At 44.5% G+C, this 20,853-nt stretch overlaps 1 protein-coding gene across 2 annotated transcripts in view; it reads left to right on the top strand.

Moving 5' to 3' along the window:
- The first annotated feature begins 2,372 nt into the window (after nucleotides 1-2,372).
- Nucleotides 2,373-20,853, top strand: part of LEPR (leptin receptor) — a 28,571-nt gene continuing 10,090 nt past the window's right edge. The window contains exons 1-13 of one of the 2 annotated variants that reach the window (XM_052666845.1): nucleotides 2,373-2,985; nucleotides 5,544-5,602; nucleotides 8,319-8,627; nucleotides 8,721-8,838; nucleotides 11,641-11,846; nucleotides 13,774-13,919; nucleotides 14,000-14,144; nucleotides 14,735-15,031; nucleotides 15,196-15,313; nucleotides 17,674-17,873; nucleotides 19,646-19,794; nucleotides 20,044-20,200; nucleotides 20,289-20,371. In XM_052666845.1, the coding sequence (XP_052522805.1) occupies nucleotides 5,563-5,602; nucleotides 8,319-8,627; nucleotides 8,721-8,838; nucleotides 11,641-11,846; nucleotides 13,774-13,919; nucleotides 14,000-14,144; nucleotides 14,735-15,031; nucleotides 15,196-15,313; nucleotides 17,674-17,873; nucleotides 19,646-19,794; nucleotides 20,044-20,200; nucleotides 20,289-20,371 (1,968 nt within the window). In that variant the 5' untranslated portion in view covers nucleotides 2,373-2,985; nucleotides 5,544-5,562. The remainder of the gene's footprint in view (nucleotides 2,986-5,543; nucleotides 5,603-8,318; nucleotides 8,628-8,720; nucleotides 8,839-11,640; nucleotides 11,847-13,773; nucleotides 13,920-13,999; nucleotides 14,145-14,734; nucleotides 15,032-15,195; nucleotides 15,314-17,673; nucleotides 17,874-19,645; nucleotides 19,795-20,043; nucleotides 20,201-20,288; nucleotides 20,372-20,853) is intronic. The other variant, XM_052666846.1, reaches the window with a different exon arrangement.

Genomic DNA, 20,853 nt, shown 5'->3' with positions numbered 1-20,853 from the left:
AGTAAACCCAGAGGGTGCTTAAGCCTGACAGATGCAGCCTGGTAGAACTGAAGCTGAATGTCTATCACTTTTTCCAGCTCTTTCAGAAGCACGCTTGCTCCATTTGCCTAAAGTTGCTAGGATTCGGTGTGTCCCAGGTTGCTGCATCTTTATTCAGAACTGTGCCCTCAGAAAAGGGTTATGTTTAGATTTCTGTGGCTGGAGCATTTTGCCTCAGCAGAGCAGGAAAACACTTCTTATTTGTACTTGTTGATTAGGTTTTTTTTCCCCCTTGCTCTTGGGCAGGAAGCTTGCAGGTTGTTCTGCGAACTTACAAGAGTCTCAGTTGCTGGACTCAGCAAGACTGGTATTGCAATACATCTGTAAGGCTATGTAAGACTGCAGGAGATCACAATCATTTTCTTGTTGTGAGAGGTGGGGATGCCATCCCTGAGTGCAGTGACAGGCCAGTGCGACTGGTGGAAGGGATGGTTTTAATCCTTCAGTATTTAAATTAATAAATAAGCCTCCAGGTCTATCTAACATTAAGTGGTTTTGTTCTCTCTGAAGCTTTACTCGCAGTTGCTTCTCTTTCTCAGTCACATAGGTCAGCGAGGTTTTCTCATGTGCTTTGCAAAAGCACTTGGAACTTGGTATTTCACAGTGTTTTGTTGTTCAATGTGTAACTCTTCAAAAGGCTTCCGGACCTTTGTTGGTTTCACAACAGTTCAAAAAAGAAAATCTGAGGTAAAAGGTGGGGGCTGAGAGAGAATAAGTTTAATTGTTGCTTTCATTTTTGCTTTTATTTATGAAAAAGACTTTATCCTAAGCAAGATAGGGAGGAGTGGTCAACATTAAATCACAGAATGGTTTGGGCTGGAAGGGACCTTTTAAAGATCATCTGTGTGTAGTCCAACCTCTGCTATGGGCTGGGTCATCTTCTATAAAGTATTCAAATAGATGGAAACAGATTTAAAGCCAACAAGCCCTCTGTCAGCAGTTTGCAGGTTGATGGACTGTAGGTAAAGTTGTTGTTCAGGTTATGCCTGGCATCTGAAATTCATTAGTGTTTTCAGTAGGTACCTGAATAGTTGAAGAGTGCAGGTATATCATTAATCTTTGGATAACTGAGTTCTAGGTACTGTCACAAACACTTTGAAGAACAAGATTAGGATTTGAAGTGATTGTGACAAATTGCTGAAATGGTCTGAAATAAATAGGCTGTAACTCAATAAAGACACCTGCACGATATTTAAAGTAATTAACCGCACAAACAGAAGTTCTGCAGGAAGGATCTGAGGGTTTGGGAGATGGGCAAACCGAGGCTGTCACCAGAGGTTCATGGCTGGGAGGGGAAAAAAGCAAATTCTGCATGGGATGTGCAACCAGGATTGGCTTGTGCAGGAGTGAGGTGCACTCCATTTCCCCTCCAAATAGCAATGGCTGAGGTGTCAGCTGGAGTACTGCCTGCAGCTTTGGGCATCCCTCTTTAGGAAAGAGAGAACAGCAGGAGCAGGTCTGAAGGAGGGAGGTCTGTGAGCCCAGCTGGTGTCCAGAGAAGGTGATACGTGATGTTGTTTTACATGTGCCATCAGCTCTTTTGTCAGAGAGCTGCTTATTCACGTGGACCATGAAGTGCTGATGGGACAAATGGGATTCACTCCAATGCTTAAAAAGTCAGCGAGCAGGTAATGGATGCAAACAGCACAGCAGGACTTTGAGTTCAGCTCTCAAGGAAGTCTCACTGGTAGCAAAGAAATTTGAGACTGAAATAGTCTGTCTGGCTTATTTTATCTACTTTTCTTTTTCTTGGAGGCACAAAGCTGGATAATCATTCTTTTCTTAAACTTATTAAGTCCTCACTTACACTGTTTCTTTTTTGTCCTGTTTTCCTATCGGAGGTTGTTCCAAAAATGAGTTTTCTTCTACCGGCCAAGACTCAGATCTTAATAAATGTTTTTGTGGCAGGCTTCAGCCCGCCTGGTTTTGTGCCAGTACTGTCCTGTGCTTTCAATGGTTGCTAATTCCTTCTCCTTGGGATTTACTCCCCAGCTGCTCACCGCTCTCCCCTTATTTTGTCTGTACGTTTTGGAAATCAGATGTTACTGTGCTCTCCTCTTTCATACAGAAGCATTATAGATTCGTTCTTAACCATTGCTGTGCTGCTGCTTTACAAGTGGGGTCAAAAAAGCAGCACCTGGGACTTGCAATTTCACTGCTAGTTCTTTGTAATTCCTTTTCTGTATCAGACGCCCTCTGAGCGTTCTCTGTTCCACAGCTGTATTACCTTCAGCTTCCTTTCCCTGCTACTACTGCTACAGTCAACATTGCTATCTTTATGGCCAACGAAGGAGATTCTGTATCTAATGTGGGGTTATAGCAAGTTTGTAATCTCTGCTGTTGCGGTTTGCTCTAAGGAGGCTATCTGCAGCCCGGGATCTAATCTCTGCTGTTTGCTGTATTTCTTCCAAGCTTCCTTTGGTTGGGCTTCTTGCTGTAGCTTTACTGACTTCTGGCACGGATTGCCGTTAGAACCTCTTGGTGCGCATTCAGATCTGATAGTGGGGAAATTTCTGCTCCGAAGAAGGGCGGAGCGCCGGCCCAGCTGCGCGGGGTGCGGGTCGCCGTCCGCGGGGCCGCGGATGTGGCACTGAGGCACCCGAGGGCGGGACGGCCGCTAAGTAGGTCAGCGGGGCCGGGAGCGCCGCCCGGCTGCCTGCGTGTCCCCCTCGTTCGCTTCAGGACTGAACTTTCTCCTCAGCCCCTCGCCGGCCCGGAGAAATTCAGCCTAAATACACAGCGACTCCCCGCTCCGAGTCTCCCCGCCTCGCGCCTGAGGAGGGGCGGGGCGGGGGAGGCTCGGGCAGCGGGCGGAGCGGCCAGCCGGCCTGACTTCCAGCGCTGCTGGAGCGGAGCGGGGCTGCGAGTGTAAGAGCTGCCCGCACGGTGCTGGCGGAGCGGGGCTGCGAGTGTAACAACTGCCCGCGGTGCTGGCGGAGCGGGGCTGTGAGTGGAACTGTTCGTGCGGTGGTTGCGGGGCGGGGCGGGCAGCGCGCCTCTGTGAGGGAGCGGGCGGGTCGTGAGGGAGCGGGCGGCAACGAGTTTCTGTACATTGGTCTGCGTTCGAATTTGAAGTTTTTCCTTGGTGAATTGTTGTCGCTCACGGCTTTGATGTTGCAGCTTTTAGTCGCCTTTGTAAAAAAGAAAAAAAAAACGGGGCAGCCTGTCCGGGCTGCACCGCTCTCCTCTTGTTGCCGCTCGCAGCGGACCGATGCTCAGACCCGCCCGGTGTACGTGTGGTTTAGAAGGGAGAAATGCAGCAATGGAAGCTGTCGGGACAAGAGGCTGAAAAAAGGGGCGGCTACAGAGGGAAAGGGCGAACGCCGTGTGCCTGTGAGCGGGGCTGGCGGCCGCAGCCGTGCTGCACGGGTTGCCGCGCTGTGCCGCCTCTCGGCAGCCCGTAGCAAACGATGTTGGGTTTGTTACTTGCTGGTCGATGTTTGCTGGTTTGTGTTTGATGGGCTGCTGTTGTCAAGGTAGGAACTCTCCTTACTGAAGGCTTTGCACATCGGTTAGTGTAGAAATCACAGAATCACAGCATGGCCTGGGTTGCAAAGGAGCACAACGCTCATCAGTTCCAACCCCCTGCTGTGTGCAGGTCACCAACCAGCAGCCCAGGCTGCCCAGAGCCACATCCAGCCTGGCCTTGGATGCCTGCAGGGATGGGGCATCCACAGCCTCCTTGGGCAGCCTGTGCCTCACCACCCTGTGTGAAAAACTTCCTCCTCATATCCAACCTAATCCTCCCCTGTCTCACTTTAAACCATTCCCCCTTGTCCTGTCACCATCCACCCTCATAACCAGTGCTACTCCCTCCTCTTTTATACGCTCCCTTCAAATACGCGTGGAGAGGAAGAGTATGGCACTGGAAAACTGCTATGCAGCATCAGCAAAGCTGGTGGTTTCAGAATGCAGTGTTTTAAGGCTTGCATTGCTTTTTGGTCCCGTGCAGCACTGATTCTTAGTTATGAATACTGTTGAAGCCAGAGTTTAACAATGTGTTTGTGATACCAACTCTGATCAGTGCAGTAGAAGCAGAAAAAATGTCTCGAGCTGATCCAGGCTACGTTTTTGTCTTCTGGCCCATATGTTATGGTTAAATTAGTGCTGATAGTAGAATCTTTTTGATTGCTTTATCTGGATGTTTATGTGGCAGAGAGGGTAGCAATGCAGTGCACTTCTCCGAGGTGCATGTTGTTTTGGACATCTGTAGTTGCTTCCTTTTCAGTCTCTGGTAGGTACAGTAGGGTTGAAATTAAAACAAGCTGCTATTGACGCAATTAACCAATTGCTTTCTTAAATCAGGGGCAAAGTAGAGATGATGGTGTTTCACTCATGCTTCACATTCTTCTTTGCAATGGTACAATGAATTATCAGTGTTACCAGAACAGTGGTTCTTTAAGCATCTAAGAGCAAGGGTCAGGATATCTGGGCTGCAGCTTTGCCTTCTTCCAGTGCTTACAATGGGAGGACAACCGATGGACCAAAATTTGATGAGTTAGTTAGAGCTTTCATTGGTGGACATTTTTTGCTTGTATTCAAAATGAGAGCTCTAATGAGATAGGAGATATATGAGATGTGAAGTCCATGACATACTGATAACTTTATAACCTTTTGATGTATATACATCTGATTTTCTTGGACAACATACAAAAATGATCTCAGTTTGCTACTGAGAAGTGGTTGAGCTGTGAATTACAAATTTTTGTTGCACCTGTAAAAGAGAAGAAAATGGACGAGCTTTAATTAAACCATAGGCTTAATCATATGAACAGTGGGTCCTTATGCTAAGTAAATAGTTCTGAACAGTAATTTTTCTTCTTCCAGTCAGAAACTTGGGGGGGGGAAAAAAAAAGATAGGTTCTATTGTAGGCTTTTGGAAATAATCACAGCCTGTATCTTTGTGAAATGGCAGACGTAATGAAGGCTGTAGCCAGCACAGTTCCTCTGGCCTTCGTGGCTCTCTTATTAGGAAATAGACTGATGGAAGATGTACAGGTAAGGCTGGGCTGATAACAGCACACTTTCCTCTGCAGTAGGGGGTTGCGAAGCACTGCCTTCGAAATTTTGAGCTTTCCTCTGTAATTGAGCAAAATGTAGCTGAAAATGTAGCCTGATCACCTGACTGAACGGTGGACGGGCCTGCATCATCTCACAGACCAACATGGAGCTGCTTGGTGCTGAAGAAATGGCTTGGCTCCGGCTGCAGTTATGTTTCCAAGGGCTCAGATTCACAGTAGTGCCTTTCACACTACCAAGCCTGGTAGGTGAGCAATAGTCAGCCTGCAGGAGTGAAGTACTACCTGGTGTTAATGATGGAAGAGGAGCTGCGCTGGTGGTTAATTGATATACTAAGCAATGTTAATGAGTTATGTTCTCAAATGACGTTCTGATTTGTTGTTGCTTTTGTTATAAATATGTGAATAATCAAGTAAATGAAGTTTGCTGTAATGAAATCCTAATGATAATTATCATCCTCAGTTGGTTTTCTTTGTTATTTTCAGGCCAGCTCTTCAAAACAAGATGCGTCTTCAAATCATTCTGACCGTGTCTGTGCTCTTGGGTAAGTTACTGCCAACAGTGTGCAAAGTAAGTGCTGACAATAGTGTGGAATGAAGAGTTATCTCTGCTTTTGTTTTGCAGAGCTGTTTCAAATCACCATGCTGCATTAGTATCACAGTATGCAACTAGAACATGTAGAGGCCCTGGTTTATCATTGAGCAGGATTGAAATGTTGGTACTCTCAAAGTCGTGCCTTTGTGTCTTATCCCTGAAAGCTGTGCAGTTGATGGGTAAGATCAGAAAACATCAATAGAATGAGTCTGGTGAGTCAGGACGAGTTCAGATAAATGCCTCAGTTGAACTTGGCAGAAGGGCACGTTGTTCTGTGACCTTAGCAAGTACAAGTGCAGAAAGGAAAATCCAAGTTCCATCAGGAGTGCAACATTTGTTCAGCTCAGTGTAGCCAAGGTGTCACTTTGAGTTTGAGCTCTGCTTTTCTAGGTGACTGGTGTTCTTGCTTTCGTGAGCACTGTGTTGTTAAAGTTGCTCAATCCACTGTCAGTGTTGATGAGAATAAGAAGCTGTTCTTCTGACTGAGGAATGTCCATACCAGTATTGGTGTGTGCTGTTCAGGGACAGCTGGTATTTTGATATTTGTCTTTTCTTTTTTTTTTTTTTAAATTTTAAATTGAAAAAGGAGCCATTTGATAGAATCCCAGCATGGCCTGGGTTGCAAAGGAGCACAACGCTCATCACTTCCAACCCCTGCTGTGTGCAGGTCACCAACCAGCAGCCCAGGCTGCCCAGAGCCACATCCAGCCTGGCCTTGGATGCCTGCAGGGATGGGGCATCCACAGCCTCCTTGGGCAGCCTGTGCCACTGCCTCACCACCCTCTGGCTGAAAATGATGATGCTTATAGAGAAAGCAGGTGCTGCAATCTGATGATGTCAGTTTCAAAATTCTTCATGAAATTGAAGAGCTCCTTAGACAGTATCCATACCTTTATTCAATCAGTATTCAATATTGTCTTGCTGACCAATTCATCTTTTAAATACCTTACGTCATCTAAAGATGTTCTGTACCTTTTAATTGAAAACCTGGATGCCTCAGGGAGTTTTCATTTGGTTTCAGAGCTGTTTGTCACTGACTGGTGGCCTGTAATGATGGCACGTTGGTGTATCTATTGACTGGCCATCTCCTGTGTCCAAATGAAAAATAGCCATGGTTGGCATCTTTATAGCCCTCCTAACCCAGGCATGCCACTAACTGAGCAGCTAAATGGTATGTGGTGGCCTCATGTGCATCCATGGTGTGGAGAACTGATGGTATCTGTAGCAGGAAAGCATTTTATTAACAGGCAGTTAAGAGCTGTAGCAATCCTATGCTGACCATTCTGTACTGTAGTTTGTCACAGATCTTTGTTTTGTTTTTAATACACCTGCAGAAATAGTAAGTAACTGCATACGTTTTGACGTGGTGGGATGTACTTAATCCTGTGCCATGTGTGCTCCGAGAGGGGAGAGCCTGCTTTTAGGAAAAAAAGTGACTTGGCAGGAATCTCTCCTAGTCCTCAGTTGACTGTGTGACTTGGGAAGTATGTTAGTTAACTGGCCTGTTTTATAGGCAGTCGTGTCACTTGTTCATTTTAATCATGTACTATGGACTAATAATCTGTGTGCTCAACTGGATCCTCCACATGGAGCCGGGAGCCTGATGAAGCTGGTATTTGTGGAGGCACAAACCCTGTTAAAGGAGAGAGATGAGCAGAGCCCTTCAGGAGCCTGGTTGCAAAACCCATGCAAAGAGAAAATGGAACACTTCAGCGTGCTGCACAGTAACAGGGTGCCTGCTTCTGATGTTGCACGCACCTGCTCTTAACAAGCTTTCATTTTGTTTTTTTACATTATTCAACTTATACTCTGTTAGACAGGGAACTTCTGTTTTTCTTATTTTAGATATTGCAGGCACACAGCATGAATTAACTTCTGCCTAATGAGTGGTTTAAAATATTTATGCCTTGCCGAGCAAAAAGCTAAGAGCAAAAATGTGTGCAAATCACCCACACGTCTTTCTGCAAGCAGAGCTTTAATCTGGGCAATTCATTCAGTGCTTTACAGTAAGTTATTTCCAAAAGTGATGCACTCATCATTCTCAAAGTCGCTGTGAGTGTAATTCAAGCTCCAGCTTACCAACAAGAGCTGCAACTGTGGTCAGAGCGCTTTGATTCCGGAGAGCTGAAGTCTGATGGAAAGATCCTTTTTTCCCCACATCTCACTTCCCAGACAGCACGTGGGCATTGCATCCAGTCGTGTATGCTGGTAATATTGTTCTTTGGAACTGAATGCTTGTGACTGTGATACCTTTACAGTGGGATGATTCTTTCTACAGCGCCGGAACCATGTTATTAGGAGCTGCAATTGTCCCAGCACTGCAGGGAGGGATGAAACCTGTCTGTATAGTGTGTGAGCTTAGAATTAGCATTCAGTGTATTGTGAGCACAGAGGGGTTTACCCAAAAGTGGGGCATCCACACAAGAGGTTGAGAAAACAAAAAGTTAGTGGTAGAGACTTCAGAAGAGAAAGCTGACGTTTGTCAGTTGTGCACCTGTTCACAGTGATGTTTTTAATGCTTCTGTCTCCAACTCAGAGGAGATAAGCACCTGGAAATGATTTTATAGAGGTATGTTGGAATAAAGCACTTCTGCATCATGTCATTTACCCCCTTTTCATTGTCTAGTGATACGAAACTTGTGCTGCCAACATCTCTCTCTCTGTAGGCTTCCTTCACGTGGCAGCTGCCCAGTGTATGGTCCATGAGATTCATCCCAGGAGCTTTACATTGCCACGCCTGCTGCTGAACGAGACATCTTTGAGTCCTGCTGCTGCTGCAGTGGTACAGAGCTGGTCTGGCTTGAGGAGAGAGCATGGAGCTGCTGAAACCAGCCCTTCCTTGCTAATGGATGAGGACAGCTTTCTGTGTTGCCTTTGGAGCGATAACAACACCAATTGTTCTTTGTACAGAGGAAGCATGCAAGCAAGGATGCTTGTTGCTTCAGAAATAAGCATCTCTGCATCCGAGGAAAGAGGCAGGTTTCTCTGTCAAGGGTGTAGTAAGTTCCTTTAAAAAACACATTGTTTTTTAGTGGTTCAGAAATGCTTAATCCATTTCTTTTATTTAGATTCGAATTGGAACATTGAATGTTGGGTTGAAGGCAAGCTGGATCTGTTAGTTTGTAGCCTGCAGCTCCTGAAGTTTCATGTGACACTTGATATGAAGGTTCATCTTTTATATGCTGTGTAAGTACAGGCTTAGATTTCTCACTGCTAGCATTACAAATCTGAAAGCATTTTCTAACACATCAGCACTGGTCTCTCAAGCTTGTAGCACAGTAGTGGTGTCAGCTTCACAGGCAGGTGATATTTTATGTACCTTACCTTAAAGTAATCTAAGACTATACAGAGAAAAGCTCATGGTTCTATCTTTGAATGAAAAACAATTAGCGTGGAGAGTCTCTCTGCTTTATTCTTTCCCTGTTTCTCAAAATGCATTAACTGTTGATCACTATTGGCTTGCTGAAGAATCTTTGCTTTTGCACTTGCTAAATTCAAAAGCTGCAGTCTGGTTCTACCTGTTTATGCTTTTGACCATAATGTTCTCTCAGAGTAATTAAGTGACTTGGTGTTTAGCATTGTGTTGAATGTAGCTCTGATCACATTGGTGGGAGGCATCCATCTGTGTGGTTGTCACTGTCATAAATACTCTGATGGTAATTATCCTGACTCTGGGGTGGCGTCGCCTGTCTGATTTTATTGTAGGTGGGTCTACTTGATTCTGATTTCACTGTTCCTCTTGTACTACTGATGGATTGGAGGGAATGATGTAATGTACAGATGGAATTTCTTGAGGAAACCTGCTCCATAAGTAGTTGATCATGCTAAACTTACAGGTTTAAAATACAGAGCTAGATGGCTGCTATCACTTGCCATAAATTATACCTTAATGAACGTAGGAAGCAACAGAATGTGCTGGTAGCAAATATGGTTGTAGAGGGATACAATACTTTAAAACTGAAATCAGATTTTGAGTGAGAACCCACAGATTGCCAGTGCTCCTCATGACTGTGATTTTCAACATGCCATTAAGGGTGTTCCTGCAGAAGTCCATCTCACTTTGCCCCACTTCCATTCAGTCTCAACTGCAGAAGAATCCTAGCCAGTAATCCTGGTGTGGTTCCTTTGTGGTGCAGAGGCAAGGTGCAGTGTGGTTCCTGGCACTGGAGAACTTGTCTCACTGCCCAGATTTCACGGTAACGTTTTTGATTTAGGGTCCCCATGCTGTGGGGGAGCAGCTAGCAGAGCAATTCTGACTTCACTAAGCTGACAGTTTCCCCTGTTGGCTTGCTGATACCTTAACATTTTTTACACATGAGCCAAAATACCTTGAAAACATTCCCGGCTTTAAAAATATGCATTCCTGGATTGTGTTTCTGCCTGGGAGTCTGGAGCTCAGGCTGGAATTCTCACGTATAAGATAAGCAATGTATGAAAATAATGACCTGGAAGAATCCATAAGTTTTGCTCCTCAGCAGTTCTGAGTTTCTCAGCATTCAAGATGTCCCCTTCTGACTTCACACATCCACAGTTTATTTGCTCATAATAGGATCAAGATACTTGGAGTAGAAGATGCATTTTTCTGTCCAAAACAATGCTGTGCTGAGGGTACCTTCCCCAGCAGCACGTCTATGGGAGGAGAAAGATTATTCTGGAATTTAATTAGACAAATCAGATTAATTTCCTACCAAAATTGAACTGTAGTTGTGTGTATTCTAGGAATGCTGTAAGCCCTGATGGTTGATTCCATTAACTGAAATCTCTTAGCCTTAGGGATCCTTTTGCAGTGGCACTGATGAATGCTCGTGGGTGAATTCTGAGCACTGATACAATTTGCCCTTTCACTGGGTGGTGATTTATAGGATGTGCTCATGTTCCCAACCTGTCTGCAGTGCCCAAAGGGCGCTTCTTCAGTTCTGAGATTAGACTGCTGTGTTCTTAAGGAGAAATTACACAGTTTACCTCAACTTTGGTGCCGTAGTTGAGTGCATCAGTTACACACTGAGCTGGAGAACACTGACATTTGCCTCATGTGAACCAGTCAGGCACCTCCCTGCAGCAGTGAGGGGCAGCGTGTTCAGCGAGATGGACCTGCAGCTGCTGTGTGCACTGAGACACGCTCATTGAAAACCCATAACCAGGCAGCCCTGCTCCATCAGTGCTCAGAAAGACAGCACTTGCACAAACACAGCGTATAGAAACACTGAAAGCAGTGCCACAGGTGTAACCTTACTTCTGACGTGCCTCAGCACACCTGCCCAGCTGTGCTGCTGGACCTCTCTTGAAATTTAAGAATTAGTTTAGTATGTTTGACCCTTTGTTTTCAGTTGATGGATGGAAGCAGCCTTATGCCCACTTGTGCCGCATTTATTTTATAAATTGAGAATAATTTGATTCAACTCTGTGGAGTTATAAGCACTGGAAACATTTATAGATAGATCACGTTTATAAATCATATATGATGGTTATTACAAAGCTTGCTTTTCACTGAAAAAATAAGTTTTTGACTAATATATTACTTACAATGTTTAATGGTAGTAGAAGCTACGCTACACTTACTTAGATTTGATTTCAGTGCCCCACACAGAGGAATTAGAATGAAATCCCAGTTGGGGTGGCAGAAGGCTGCAGTTAGTCTGCTGTGGGGGAGCTGACTTTGTGGTAATAGCTGCCATCAGGGGTTTGAAACCAGTCTGACTGAGCTGTGGGTCTCATCACGATTGTAGCACATTTGGTTCAGAGTCAAAGCTTAATAATGCTTTTTGTAAACCATCAGATTTGCTTTACTTGGAAACCATTTTAAAAGGGAAAAGCGGCAAAGTAAAAGCGATTACTTACAGTTAGAAGCTTTTAATCTTTTTTTTCATTACAGGCAGTATTTTTGTTTGTTTGTTTTTGCAAATAAACCTTCTCCAGAGAACAAGCACCTGCTATTGAAATACAGTGCTAAGAGAAATACTTTGTTTTTTGTTTGTTTTTTCCTTCCAGGTCAGAGCTGCCCCTGGGAGATACATCTACCAGCTCCCTGAAGAGGTCTGCCCTGGCTGCTGAGTGTAACTGCAGTGAGTACAGCAAATGTGAGTGCCACGTGCCTTCCCCAAGGCTCAACCACACTTACATCATGTGGCTGAAGACTGTGACTGGTGTAACGCCTCTCTGGTCACCCTTGATGTCAGTCAAGCCCATAGATGTAGGTAAGTGTTACATAGGTTGTGAGTGTTTGTTAATGGGGAGGGGCAGCAGGATGTCTCTGGATGAGAAGGAGGACACAGAAGAGGAAGGGACTTCCTGGTGCTGTCTTGGATTGCTCACTGAGCAGGGAAAAAGGCTGTTCCTGGTGCTGCTTTGCAATTGAAACTCTTCTCTCCAGCAGCTCTGTTTTTCTTATGTTTTTCTTTCTTCCTTACACATACAATTCCAGCATTTTCCAAACTGGAAAACAGTTCTCTAATATTTAATCAAGCCAAAGCCCTAGTGACACAGTGAATTTGATATGTGTCCATTTTGTAAACACAGTTACTACAGATCTTGGCTAAGATTGAACAGGTAGGGTCTGTCAGCTGGGGGGAGGGAAAAATAGAAGCCTTGCAAACTGCTTCCTAACTGATGTGCTCTGCAGACAGAACAAGTTACACACCTCTGCATGGGGCAGTTCTGAAGATGAGGGGTTGCATTTACCGCTATGGTTTTACATTCAGAGCTGAGTGTGCCAGCGTTGAAGCTGTTGTGATTAGATTGTTCTGCTTAGTGAAGTGTATTTTAAAAAATGAATAACGTTAGTATGTGCTCTGCCAGGGCTGAGTTGAGTTAAAAAGCAGTTGGAAAGTAAAAATACGTAAACTTGTTTAATATATCAGTAGAACAGGTGGCAGCAGAATGAGAAAACATTTGTATTGTAACGTGCCCAGAAGTGTGAGGTGAAAGTCCCTGACTTTTTTTTGTTTTGAAAGCTATGGGCCTTTGCTGAAATCCATCATTATTCCATCTCAATGCAATTAACTTGGAGAATTTGGATAAGTAATAAGAAAATAAGTTGTGACTTAGTATAGCGAATTTGTACGGAAAATAATAACAGTTGTTTGGTAAGTTGAGTGAGGTTCCAGTAACAGCATCCAAAGAAGATGACTGTAAGAGCAAAGAAATGGCCTCTTGGCATTTAGTCCAGTACTGAAGTGCAGGCTCTTACTGGAGTGAACCCCCACGTTGCTCTGGGAGGCTCCAGGTGAGCCCAGCGTGTTGTCTGACCACGTGGTTCCAATGCCAGGAGCCAGGTACCTGCGGGGCTGTGGGGGCAAGCTGTGGGCATCCAGAGCAGACAGGGCTAAAGTGAGCGTGCACCCACTGCCTGAGACCCTTGGAAATGCTTTCTTTTCAGGTAAGGCACATGCTGTTTAATCTGCAGTGGTTTTTAACAGGATATCAGCCTTGCATGAGAGGAACTCTGCTGAATGAGGACAAGGTCAACCAAAAGGCACTGTACTTACACAGTGATATGAAAAGGTCTCATTAACAGGTAAAAGTAGGATCTGGGTTCCTTGCCTTTGTCCAAGGAAGAGCAAATGTGATCGCAATCACCATTTTAAATTGCCCATCTATTTCCTCCTCCGCAGAGCTCTCTGTACCCTTGTGGGAACTTCCTGAAGGCCCCTTTTTCCCTCTGCCTTAATGCAGCTCTGTGAGAAGCCTTTTATTCATAGCCATAATCACAGTAGAAGGATGGGAAGATTTAGAAATTGTGTGTAAAATATGAAGATGTCATTTCCTGCCCGTTAAGGAGCTGAGCAAATGGCTTTGTACAGCGCTCCCATCCCTTTCAACTCTTTCTTCAGCAAGTCAGATAAGCTAGTACTTGATTACTGGGGAGAAGCATGACCAAGGCAAGAAATACTTGTAATTTTAAGGCAAACGTTAGGTCAGGCAGCTTTTCCTGACAGCTGAATGTGCAGCAGTGCCAGGGTGAACTTTCACAGTAATATTACACAGCGTTGCTCTCTCATACATCGTTTGTAGAGCAACTGTTGAAAACTGAATTTAAAGTGAGAAAGAAATTTCCAAATCAATAGAAGTCATTACAGCCAGCAGTCACAGGCAGTGTAAACTCATCTGTTAATTTGTCTGCAGTAAAGCCTGAACCTCCTTTGAATGTGCATCTAGAAATGACAGAGAGAGGTCAAGTGAAGATCTGCTGGTCTGAGCCTGTAGCGATGCCGTACCCGCTCCGCTACGAAGTGAACATCTCTGGAAACTCAGGTCCAAATGGCTGGCAGGTGAGTCAGCCCTGCTCTCCCTCCTCCTTTCTTTTTCCTGGATTGTTGTTCAATAATAATAGCTTCTGATAATCCAACAGGTGGTTCAAGTTGCTTTAAATACCTCATTAGACATAGACAGTACGCTGCTTGATTCTTCCTCCTTTGCTCAAGTGCGGTGCAAGAATCATTATGGTCCGGGGTTCTGGAGTGAATGGAGCATGCTGTACAACCTGAATGTGGGAGGTAGGTGGTGTGCAGTCACCTGAGCAGTAAGTACACTTCTGGGATACAGTAAATCTTCCCACTTTTGTTTTGGAATCAGTGTGTGTGAGAACATTATCCAGGGAGGTGCAGTATGTTGTGTGTGAGCTGGACCAAGAATTCCCATGTAGGCTCCTTGACCTTCTGCTTCTCCTGCTCGTAGCTTTACCTGAGGTTGTGCTCTTTCCTTTGTAGAAGATTGGCATTAAATGATATGGGGACTGCAAGGTGATCTCCATGGCACCCCTGTGGCCGGCCCTATTGCTTTCAGGCCTGGGAGAAGCTGGGTCTTTCACTTACGCTTCTGTGTGTGGTTCTCACTGTGCTGGTGTTTTCTGTCAGTTCATTACTATTTGCCTAGGGACAGTAGAGGGTATTTTTATTAGAGCTTGTAAGCACGAGTTATGGAAGGAAACAGTCAAGGATCTGTTCCTGCTCCTCTGCCCGGTAGCAGTCCAGAGTAACAAACCTGGAGGAAGCAGATGATGTACTGGATAGTAGTAATTTTCTGTTGATCTGTGGTTTTTGTTGTTCTGACTCTGATCTCAGTGGATTTCTTTCTTTTCTTGTAGCTGAAGTGCTGTACTTCCCTACTAAGATACTGACCAGTGTTGGTTCTAACGTTTCATTTCATTGCATCTATAAAAACAAAACCAAGAGCGTAGCGTCCAAGAAGATTGTTTGGTGGCTGAATTTAGCAGAGGAAATCCCAGAAAGTCAGTATACGCTTGTGAACGATCGCGTAAGCAAAGTTACTCTTTTCAACTTGAAAGCAACAAAACCTAGAGGAAGTTTCTTCTATAACGCATTGTACTGTTGCCATCAAAATAGGGAATGCCATCATAGATACGCTGAATTATATGTAGTAGGTAAGAGTCCAGATGATTTTAAATTACAGTTTTGGTGCATTTCAATAGTAAGGTCAATCTTAAACTCCACTCAGCTTTTTTTCAAGTAGTTACGACTTGTAATGCATGTTTTTTTGTGTAAACAATTATATCTTGTTAATAACTTCTAATGTGTTTTTAATTAGATGTGAATATCAATATCAAATGTGAAACTGATGGGTACTTAACTAAAATGACTTGCAGATGGTCTGCAAACCCAAACGCGTTGCTCCTGGGGAGCTCCTTGCAGTTAAGATACCACAGGTGTGTATAGCTTTTAATTCGCGTGTTGTTTGGAAAGCATTACTCAGAAAACACTGTTACAGCAAAGAACCAGGAATAGATGATACAAATGTGTAAATACAAAATGTATTTTCACTTCCTGTAGGCCAGGCTTCTCAACTGGAACTGCAGAAGTATTGAATGTACGTGCAAATGAGGGTATGGGTATCTGAGTCAGTGATGGGGTTTTATTGTTTATTCACCTCCTCTTCTGCACTTGTGAATCTTGTCGGTGCCGTTCAGAAGTCAGTTCTAAAATGCAGTTGAGAACACAGATCTTTATTAACTCAGTTATGACACTGACCTACATCTAACTGAACTAATTACTGAACCCAGCTTTTGGGGTTTTCTCAAGTCAGTGTTTCTGCTTGCATTGTATGAGTGAATGCAGGTTCACCTGGCTCTTATCGTGGATGTATTTGCTTCTATTAGTTATATAGGATCTTCTAGTTGCTTATTTCTACAGACAGTAAAGAAGTGAAAAAGTAGTAGCAAAAAAAACCAACCAAACCACCCAACAAATCACTCATTGACAGAGCACTGGAGCAGGAGCCCAGATTGGCTCTAAAATCTCTGTCCTTGGAAAGAGACCTTGGGATCTCAGCTGGGCAGGATGCTGGGCAGCCTTGTCAGAATGGAGCTCTGTGTCTCTCCTACATACAGATAATATATAAATATACAAGGGCAAAAAAAAAATCTTGCTCATAAGATTCTTGGTTCAGAAAGGAGTTGTTGCTCCTTTGTGAATGGTAAGGTAATTAATTAAGGTAATGTTGGTGGTGGCTGGAGCAATCCATTCATTTCACTGTTCTGCAGCAATAGACGTGTGAAGGTTTCACACAAACAAGCCCTGAGTGCCTAATCCTTTGGAAAGCTGAACTGCCCTTCCTAGGGAAGGTGGATTTAATTTCTGAACAACTTGTTGTACCAAAATGAATATTTCTCAGGGTTTTGTGGAATAAAGCAGTAGCTGGAGTGCTTGAGTGAGATTGCAGGTGGGGACTTCTGGGGCAGGGCTGGTGACTACATGACACCTGAGGTGGCTTTTGGCTGTCTGCAGAAATGGGGATGTAATTGGTGTTGTGCTGGGCAGGGAGCCTGAAGCAAACACGGTGCTGCTCATGCCGTGGTTTCATTCCTGCTTTGTCACTGTTCAGGTTTAGCTGTTCCTTTCTGATGCTACATAATAATTTGTACGTTCAGTGTCCTGCTTCACTGAGCGCTGTACAGTGATACAACTGTAATGCTGGCATTGAATGGGATATTTCTTTCAGTATTCTTGGGCTGAGGTTTTGTTTCATGTTCTAATTGAGGTGTGTGTGTGCTTGCTCTGTCAATACCACAGACTGAAAGAGCAAGAGTTTAGAAAAGAAGTGCCATGGGGAATGGATGGGAGGTTTTCCAGGAGCACGCAGCTCCATTTTTCATCTTGATGTGATTCCATTTGAGAGATGAAATCCCATGCTGTACAGTGATGTGGTGTGATAGCTCTACACGTTGATGTTTTGTTTTCATTGGCTCCTGGTTACGTCTTCCTCTACAGTCAGTGCTGCCAACTGTAACAGCACGGAACTGATCATCCTAGAAAAACAGAACGCCAAGCTAAACCTAAGCAGCAGACAACTGTTAATCAGTATTAGCTGTGTTGACAGGAAGAGGAAGGATTCAGCTAAGGCTAACCTTTGTGGTCCAGCTGAATAATGAATGCCCTCTCTGGACTCTTACTGCAAGTCTGAGCTGTGCAGATGCTTAGGAAGAATTTGGAGCCTGTCCTTCCCACCTCCCATAAGGCATTACTGCTATTCTGTCCAGAGCCCAGGTCTCCTCTCTTCTGTTGCCAGCTGTGATATTGACTGCCTGTGGGATTTTGATAGCACCCTCCAGGATTAATACTCGTATGGGATTTCAGTCTCCTGGAGACTTCACTGTTCATGTCTGATTGGGCTCCTGTGCTGTGGACATCGGTTGGTGTTTGGCAAGTCATGTTCCTGGCTGCCTTGCCTCTAAACACCTCTAAAGTAACATGATTTATCAGTGTTTGGAGATGCCTGCTCTTTTTGTACCTCTTTCTTCCTGCTGTCAGTCTGTTATCGAAAGATTTTGCACTGGGATGAGCTTTCTATGTCCTACTTTTCCTCCAGGCTAAGAGCCAAAGCTTTAAGGAACACTGCTGTGTTCCTTCTCCATTCAGTGCAGAGTCAAGTTCAAGGTCTGTCCAAATAATCATTAAAACAGTCACACAGTTCCAGTGATAACATTTGTTTTAATTACCTCCTCTATGACTGATGCCATGAGCAGCTTATTGTTGCAGCACATTAACTGAATGTTTTTCCTCTTTTAAGGAGCAAAATTTATTGTTCTAACTTTCCAAGTGCTCCTCCAGAATCAGAGGTGAAAGAATGCCATTTCCAGAGGAATCATTCTTACGAGTGCACATTTCAGCCTGTTTTTCTTTTATCTGGATATACCATGTGGATTGAGTTTAAGCACTCGCTGGGAACACTTGAATCCTCACCAACGTGTGTCGTTCCAGCAGATGTGGGTAAGTCTAGATTTCTGCACGTCTTTCTGAGCTTGTGACCTTGGATTTCAGGCCTTATATGGTATAGGTGAAGTACTTCATAGCATTTTAAATAAATTATATTGTGGAAAGAACATAAACACTTAAGAACTTTGGTGTTGTCTTCTAAAAAAAACACTGGATTGAATGTTATTTCCATAGATTTTGCTTGGCACAGGAGCAGACCATGACTGTAGCTAGGACCTATAAAATGCCACGTTTAGTTGTGTATGTTTATCCTTTTGAGTGTTTTGCAAAGATATCCAGAAGAAGAAGAAAAAGTAGTTTGGTAAAAGACAGTCTGATTTTTAAGATTCTTGGTTAGTTACTTGTTTCTGGTCCCTCCTCTGAGGGAGGGGCTGGGAGAGCTGGGACTGCTCAACCCAGAGAACAGGAGGCTTTGAGTCCATAATAACCAGTCCTTAATAACCTGAAGGGACGTGCAGGCAGAACAGAGCCAGGCTTTAGGCATGGATGCCAGTGCAGGCCCACAGGGCTGGGCACAGACTGGAGCCCAGCAGCTCTCTGTGCCACCAGGCAGCACGCTGTGCTGGCCGTGCTGGAGGGCTGGCACAGGGAGCAGAGAGCAGGGGGACGCCGTGGGATCTCCAAACAGCTCTGGGGGCCCTGCTGGGGAATGACGTGGGTTGGATGGAGCCAGAGGTGCCCCCAGCCTCAGCCATACCGTGCTTCTCTGAAGGTTATGCTTTGATGCAGTGTAGCATGACAGCACGTTCCTGTTTAAAAGCATAGGAGCTGTTTATGTTCTTGCATGCTTTTGCAAAGTTTGTTTTGTGACACACAGAGAACTGAAATTTGTGTAAAAGAGAGGCAGAAACAGTGCTTGAGTGTTTTCAAACACTGCAAAATGTGCAAAGCAAGTCTTGTTTCTGGGTCTGTGACTCAGAGCGTTCGTTGGACGCTGCATTGCTTTGGGCACAAATGAGAACATATGCAGAAGGAACACACTGCAGCTTTGGCTTTGTGTGACTTCTGCAAAAAGACTTTCTACATCCATCTACAGAGAGGAAGTATCACTTTTCCACCCAGATTCAGTGTTTGCAATAGCTGGTTCCTTCTGTACTCCAGATAGACCACAAAGTGCTACATGAAATAAAGTAGAATAGAGTGCATATTTTATGGGAGTGGAGAGGTACAGGCACATAAAGCACATGAGATAAACCAAACTGTGCCTTGCATTTCAGATTTTAATTAGAGTGAGCAAAACAAAACCTATTTGTTCTCACCTCACCCAGAATTTAAAACATACTTGAAATTTTTGTCATTTATTTGCTTTTTTCTCTCGCTTTCTCCCTGGTCATAACACATTTATTCTAACCTGACTTTGTTAACTAACTGGGGCTTTCTGACACAGCGGTTTCAATTCAAATGAAACCTACTGAAACTTCCCCATGAGTTCAAAATAATAATAATAATAATAATGTGATGTCATAAGAAACTTTGATAAATCAGCTTAAGATTTTTGATGATTTTAATTTGGGTCAAAGATGGACTTAATTTCCCCCTTCTCAGCCAGAAGCTCTCTGTCTGCAGTGAGCAGCAGGCTGCCTGTGCTGCAGGTTGGTGTTGTGGTGTCTGGAGTCTGGTGCTCTCCCAGCTTCACTTGGAGTAGCAGAGGCTGCAGTGCTTCCTGCTGCCCTTGGGTCAGAGGAGGGCATGCAGCGATGACTTCACTGAATGACAACTGTCAGTGGTGATGTTACAGTCGTCTGTGCTTCCTTTGCATTTTCTAGTGAAGCCACTTCCTCCCTCCAACGTTAAAGCAGAGATCACCAGAAATGATGGGCTGCTGAACGTGAGCTGGGCAAACCCTGTGTTTACAAGTGATGACCTCAAGTTTCAGATCCGGTATGCAGTGAACGAGGAAGAGCTGACATGGGAGGTACTGTCTCTTTCAATCCGGAGCAAAGCACGAACTGCTGCGGTGCTGTCGTGTCGCCTGTCAGCTAGCAGGTGTTGATGGAGTTGGTTGTGAGCAGTGAATCACAGCTCTGAGTATTTGCATTATCTGGCAAGGGAATGTTACTGAGTAGGCCTCTCTCCTGTTGGATTTGTTTTCAAGAGTCTTGATTGTCACACGTGCTGAAACAACCCTTTGTTCTTACTTTCAGTATTTTGACTTCTGTTACAGCTGTACGAAGTTCTAAGTGTATCAACAAGATCAGCTGTGATAGAAGTGCAGCTTTGTGTTGAATATATTGTTCAGATCCGCTGCAGAGCCCTGGATGGTTTGGGCTACTGGAGCAACTGGAGCAGATCAGCCTATGCAGCTGTCAAAGATATCCAAGGTAGATGTGCCTGCAGGCTGTGCTCAGGCGGTGTGTCCAGTTTCAGGCTGAGATGTGACGCTGTCCTTTCAAAACTGTAATGTTGCAGCTCCCTTACATGGCCCTGAGTTTTGGAGAACTATCACTGAAGATCCAGCAACGGGGCAGAAGAACGTGACGCTGCTGTGGCAGGTGAGAGTGGTTGCGTTTTGATCCTTCGCTTTGAAAGAGGTCTGATGCAAAAGCACTGCTGTTACTGCCCAAGGAGGAGTGTGGTGAGCACGTGCTTCCCTGTGCAGGCAGTGCTGTGCTGCGTGTTCGTGTCAGCCTGCATGTTCAGTGTTAGTTACACAAATGGTGTGAAATCACATGCAATTTGTTCTAATTCTTGGGAGGAAAAAAAAAAGGCAACGTGGAATCAAGTACTGTAAGGGAATGAGAGATGCAGTTTTTGACTGCCAAGTTTTGCTGAGATCTCAGAGCAGAATGTGCCACTGACTCCCAGACAGCTGCCTGTGCAAACACTGCTGCAACAGCATATAGACTTGGCAAGGCTACCTTCAAAGGTTAAAGCAGGATAGAGGAAAAGAGTACAGAAACAACTGGCCACTCCTGCTTGTCCTTGCAGTGATGTTGTGTGTGAAAATAATCATCTGTCCTGGGTTTTTTTGTGT

Source organism: Tympanuchus pallidicinctus, unplaced genomic scaffold (assembly GCF_026119805.1).
Source record: "Tympanuchus pallidicinctus isolate F22 unplaced genomic scaffold, pur_lepc_1.0 scaffold7, whole genome shotgun sequence".
Classification (NCBI taxonomy): domain Eukaryota; kingdom Metazoa; phylum Chordata; class Aves; order Galliformes; family Phasianidae; genus Tympanuchus; species Tympanuchus pallidicinctus.
Note: the sequence above shows the minus strand (reverse complement) of the source record. Positions and strands in the feature narration are given on the sequence as shown.